Source organism: Corvus moneduloides, chromosome 26 (genome assembly GCF_009650955.1).
Source record: "Corvus moneduloides isolate bCorMon1 chromosome 26, bCorMon1.pri, whole genome shotgun sequence".
NCBI lineage: Eukaryota > Metazoa > Chordata > Aves > Passeriformes > Corvidae > Corvus > Corvus moneduloides.
The window spans coordinates 4918020-4924024 of NC_045501.1; the positions used below are offsets into that span (position 1 = coordinate 4918020).

General features: G+C 57.6%; 1 protein-coding gene across 1 annotated transcript; it reads right to left on the minus strand.

Moving 5' to 3' along the window:
• Positions 1-250: 250 nt before the first annotated feature.
• On the minus strand, positions 251-2718 carry LOC116455820. Its single transcript, XM_032134104.1, has 2 exons — positions 1420-2718; positions 251-947 (listed from the first exon to the last, which is right to left on the minus strand). Exon 1 carries the CDS (start codon positions 2716-2718, stop codon positions 1549-1551), a length of 1170 nt encoding a protein of 389 aa, XP_031989995.1. The 3' UTR covers positions 251-947; positions 1420-1548.
• Positions 2719-6005: the final 3287 nt, after the last annotated feature.

Sequence of the window (6005 nt, forward strand, 5' to 3'; positions counted from 1 at the left end):
CACAAATTACTGCTATTTCTTTTACTCTTTCCTTGCCTCTATTTCCTCAGATGCTCTTTCCCTGCAGTTATTGTGGATGGAAGTAGCTTAAGGAAACGCTAGCAGTTCTTGTGTCAGAGTAGGAGCTGGAGTACAAGTGTTGGCATCTTACTTTCTTCTCCACCTTCTAGAAAGTCTTCTCCTTTTCACTCTTATGATTCACGTTTTATCTCTTCCTGGGAGACATCTGCGTTCCCTTTCTGCATCTCTTTCTGCAATTCTTCTTCCTCTTTATCAAGGACATCCATGATGTACTGAGCGATCAGCAATTCAGCTCCGGTGAGCTCAGGCAAGTCCTGGAAATTGCCATGGAAGGGAAGGATTTGAAAAGGTGAGGAAGAGCAGGTGGTGCAGGCAGAGGAGCAGCACTGGCACCTGCTCCCTGCCCTCACCTGCTCTGCATGCTCTGCCTCCCTGTACTTCTTCTTCCTCCATCTGTGTTGCAGTTTTACAGACAACCTGAAAACCACGGAAAATAAGCGGGGCGGTTTGGCCAGGGAGGGCTGCAGGAGGTGCAGCAGCACCTCTCCCTGCTCGGGGGCATTTCAGCTGAGCCCAAGGAAGACGGGGCCCCCAGAAAGGACATCCCCGGCTGGCCCAACACATCCACCCCATCCGGGGGAGCACTGCCCGTGCGGGAAGGGCTGGTTGGGCTGGCAGCTCCCAGGCGTGCCCAGCGCTCTCGCTCGGGAGCCCCTTTCCCGGGGCTCCCCCAAACGCGACGGGTTTGAAACACAGCCGGGGGAGTCCTCGGCAGCGGCACCCGCGGGGCTTGGGGAGGAGTTGCTCTTCACAGGAAAGACTCTTGGTGGCACAGCAGTGGCACGGGCAGGGAGCAGTTACCTTCTCAGCCACGATTTCCTGCTGAGTAGCTGTCGGCAAAGAACTGCAGCACATTGGGAACACACCTGGGGAAGGAGAGAGACTTGTAATGCCAGAGTTCTCTTGTCATACTCTACAGAACATGGGAGACCAAAACATCCTTCATCCAACCCAGTCTGTTCTACACACGTGCAAGTCTGTGCCAGCAGCAGCGATTTTAGAAAAAAACCTGTCCTTCCTTCCCAATTTCCTCTTTCTCCCTTCCTCCAGAACATTCCAAAATTCCAGAGCTCCCAATCTCATTGCTGCGTGGCTGAAGGCAGGAGAGCAAGGCAAAGCTGGGGAGAGCTGGGACAGAAGGCAGGCCAAGCTTCCCCCGGGCAGGCTGAACCCCGCTGAGCTGGGTGCTGTGGATGCTGCCACAAGCTGCAGGCTTGGAAAAGCATCTCCTGTGGTACCCAGCACGTGCAGGGGCATCTGCAGCGGCACCCGGGGCTCGTCACCTGGGCACTGCAGCTACAAGACAGACAGCTGGAGTCAAACAAGATATTGGCTTACGTGGAAGACACCCTTCAGCATCACAGCAATGATAACGAAGACAGACAGCAAAACCACAAATTTGATCGTGTCATCCATGGTCTCTGGCTTTGGCTGGGATTAGAAGAAAGGTCACAAAGAGCATGAGGATCACTCCTTCCATTCTTTCTTGCCCAGAGGAACACATGTAGCAGTGCCCAGCAGCTCTCCTACCTTCCCTGTGGGCTCCTGATCCTCCTCCAAAGCTGTGCGTCTGGAGATGTTCGCTTGCAGACGACACTGGCCCATGCGTTCAGAGGCTCCCTGGTTCTCTTGCCTCTCACTGAGCACCTTTAGAAGCAGCCCAGTCTTTGAGACCATCTTGGCACAGGCCAGCTGGAGCTGGGGCAGGCTGCAGTCCGTCCTCAGGGCTCGCTCCACGTGGGCCATGAACGTCCGCAGGCCTTTGTCCGGCACCAGCAAGCGCAGGAAACGATCGACCGTGGTTTCCAAGCGCTCTCCTGGAACCAGCGCAAGGTCTGGGCCTTGGGGGCTCCCAGGTTTATTGAGGAACCTGGAGCCTTCTTCCGGTTGCTTCCAGTGTGTCTCTGTGGTGTCAGGGATGATCAGGAGGTGCCCGCCCAGAGAGGACTGCCCCTCTTCAGCCGTGGCCTCTCCCCTGCTGCTCGCAGCGGGGCGGCTCTGAACCAACGGGTCAGAGAGAAAATCCAGGTTCCTGTTTAGACGCTGGTCGACTTTGGGCTCTCCCACTGCTTTCATAGGGCCCATGACCTGGTAGAAAAGCTGATTATGTCCAACCCAGTACTGGCTGTCCTGCTGCTGATTGTGAGTCATAATGAAGTTCTGCCTTGGAGCTGGATCTTGCTGCTCATCTCTGTGGTGTCCAGCGATAGAGGCATCGTCACTGAGGTTTAACCCACCAGCTCCATCCCAGGGGTTTAATGCTTGCCAGTTCAAACGGGAGTCCTGCTGCTTGTGATGCCAGCTTGAGGGTGTCTTTTCCTCCACATCCTTCAGCCTGGCAGGCTGGGGCTGCTGTGGGACAATGCTTTTAACAGTCTTGATGCTTTCAGCCTTGTCCACCTTCTTCTCGAGCTTGGCTCTCAGGCCATCAACGCTTGTTTTGCCTTCATGCCCTGAGAGGTGCTGAGGGGGATGTGAATTTGTTCTGGAATTGGCCAGGCTGCTGACATCACCCTCAGTGCTCAGGGTCAGGGCAACCGCAAATGTTACGGTTCCATGATCTCCCAGGGAGGGCTCCTTGGGCTTGAGGCTCAACACTGGGCTGGTGTTCAGCTCTCTGGGCAGTTGCGTGTCCATTATTTCTCCCCGTGTCTGAAGCAGACGAGCTGTGTGAGCTGGAGAACACCAAGAGAGCAGATCAGAGCTCGGCACAAAGCCCGGCTCAGAGGTTACCCCAAGCAGCAGGAGCTCGTCTCAAGGCCAGGGAGCAGAGTGGGGGATGTGTCGTGGACAGGATTCCCTTCCAGCCATGCCATTATCCCCTCAGGGCAGAGCAGAGAGCTGGTTCTTGGCTGGTGTCTCTCCCGGGGCTCTGTTTGGGTGGGAGGGAAACATGCTGGGGGAATGAGTTTGGTGTCAGAGAGTTTCCCACAGCTCCAGAGGAGCCAGGCTTGGGTTGCTCTGCAGGAGCCAGTGAAGAGCCAGAGAGCCCAGAGGAAAGATCAGCGCTGCAGCGGGGGCACAGACTGGCACGGGAGAGAAGCCCAGGGACTGCTTGGCTCCAGGGCCGTTCCCAACAGCAGCCGCTCAAGCTGTTACACCATGAAAAACTTCCTGAAGGGCACCGGAGCTCTGGGACTGTGCCGTGGGAAACGTGGGGCTGAGGCAGTGAGAGAAAGGAGCTTCCTGGGGAGCCTGGAAACCTGGCTGTGTCTGTTTGCAGAAGTCCAGCCTGGCCCTGCTGTGGAGAGGAGGTTCCCTCCCCTGTGCCCAGCTAGAGCAGGACAGTGCTTTGCTCCCCCTGCACAGGCCAAGGAGGGAATAACGGTGCTCGGTGTTCACCCTGCAGAGCACATCGGGGTCCCTGCCCTCTCTCCTGCACGTGGCAGTGGGGTGGCCCAGTGAGCTGTTCCTTCTCCAGACAGTATTTGACGCACAAGATATGAGTAATGCCCAGGAACTTTTCAACCCAAGGTGTTTTGTGCAAGTCCTGGACTCCAAGGGGAGGCCAGGAGCCCCAGCACGGGGCAGTGCTGCAGCACCTCCCCAGGCTCAAGAGAAGTGGCAGATGTCAGCTCCCCCCAAGCCCCTCCGGACACCAACCGCACTGCGGGGCGCTGGTGCTGCACAGCTTCTCACAGAGGAACTGGATGGTCCTGCACGGGCTCTCGGCGAGGGGACGCTCCTGGCACAGGCAGCAGGCCACATCCTTGGGCACTTGGCTAAAGATAAGAGGGGATTATTGGAGGAACAGCCGGCCACCCAATCCATGTCTGCGAGCCCAGCTCAGGGAACAGACGGATACCACGCGTGGGGGCTGTGCTTCACGGTGTGCCACAGCTCTGGCAAAGTCCCCTCACTCCCAGTCCTAAACATCAAAAGGGGGTTTCACCCTGGAAAATGCAACTGCTCCCTAAATACCACTTGACACATAAGTGCACTCGCCTGGAGTTGAAAGTCCCCTTTGAAAAACCTGCAGCAAGTCACCCAGAAGGGGAAATTGTGCCTCTGAGCTGGTGAGTTTGGCAGGTTCCCAGAAGGAAACAGCAACCCTTGAGCTTACTGGGCTTGTTCTGGTTTTGTGGCCCACGGATTTGTTTTGCAAGCAGAGCCCTTGTCCCAGCACTCAGGGCGTGCTGGCGGCTGGGGCTCAGTCCCACACACTCACAGGCTTTCCAAGCTCACTGTGCTCTGCAGGAACAGCAGCAGCGTCTGCGCAGTCACTTGCGTGGCACTCAGGTCTCTGCAAGCATTTGAAAGGGCTCATTAAATTCTGCGGTGACATGGCCAGAACTCTGCTCTGAGAGCAAGCCCGGGGCCCTGATGATGGTGGTGCTGTTGGCAGAGGGATGCACTTCTGCCTAATGCAAGGGAAGCCGTTCCAGAGCCCAGCTTCTCTGTGCCTTGGCCTGCTCTGAACCAGGGCGTCGCAATCAGGAGGGCAATCCTGCAGCTCTCGTGGCAGACAGATGCCACCGGAAAGGACTGCCCCTCTCCCGACCCTCCTGCTGCTCTCCCCTGAGGGCAGCTCCAGTCCCTGAAGAAGGCAGGAGCCTCGAGCTGCTGGCACGAGTGCTCCAGTGGGAGTGCAGTTTACTCCCAGAGCCCTGCGGCCCCTGCAGGGCCCCAGAGCTGGATGGGCTCTCGTCTCTGAAGGTTTGTGTCCCAGTTCCTGGGTTGCTTTGCAGCTGGGGACACACCAGCCCTGCTTGGCCTTTGCCTTGCTCTGCCGGGGCCAGGGATATTTGTGTCTCCAGCAGACTCAGGCTGGGCAAGAGGGAGATTTGCTCCTGCATCTCTGCATTCCTGAGCACAGGGCACTCGAGAGAGACACAGCTCTCTGTTGGTCTGCTCCAAAGGAGCCCATACTTACAGAGAGCTCACTGCGGGCAGCTTGAAGAACGCAGCGTCAGCAATGACAGCCAGCGGGTTATGGCTGAGGATGCTGAGAAACAACAGAGCTCTGTGAGGGCTGATGGCAAGGACGGGAGCTGGGTGTGCCGGGCACGTGGGGATGGCCCGGCCGCTTTCAAGGAAGCCTTGCAGGAGATGAGCAGGGCAGGGGAAAGGGCCCTTCCAGCTGCACACTCCGGGCGCTCCCTGGCTGACACCCCCGGTCGGAATCAGGACTTTGCAGAGGGCAAATCTGCTCTTGCCCGCTGACCCTGCAGAGACCCTGCAGAGACTCGCTCTGCCCTGCCTTGAGCCCTGGTCCCACTTACAGCTCCTGGAGAAACTGCATCCCGTGCCAGGCCTGGAAAGTGCCGCTGCGGATCTGCGTGAGGCCATTCCCGGAGAGGTTTCTGGGGAAAGAGGAGGTCACACAACGGAATTGGGCCTGTCCCACAGGAAGAGGGGCTGAAACGGGATCCCTTGGCAGGAAAGGTGCAAATGCAAGGTGGAAGAGGGGGGAGGCTGCTGCTTTCTCAGTGTTTGTAGCCTGCCCAGGAGGGGAAGGGAAGGGCCCAAGGGCTGACTCTATTTCTGTGCCAGCATGCAGCCGAGCCTGCAAGAACTGGCTGCTCTGATGGCTGCGTGTGGACGACCCTGCTGGGGTCTGTGCCCCCGGCGTGGCCCTCCAGCCATCGGCACTGACCTCTGCAGCTCAGCTGGGCCCTGAGCAGGGCAGATTTAGGGACTGCTGGGAAAAGAACAGGAGCATTTTCCGACACAGGAAGGGTGCCCAATGCAAAGACTTCACTAAAAACCCCAGGAGGAAACTTTATCACTCACAGAAGCTTCAGGAAAGGCAGTGGCTCAAAAGCACGTTCCTCAATGGACACGATCTCATTGCCAGACAAATCCCTGTTCCAGTCAGAACACCAAATGTCACTTCCATTTGCCCTGTTGCTTTTACTTGCCTCTGCAGCCTGCATCCCCGGAGGGACCAAGGCCACTTGCCCGGGGCTGGGCTGAGCAGCGGG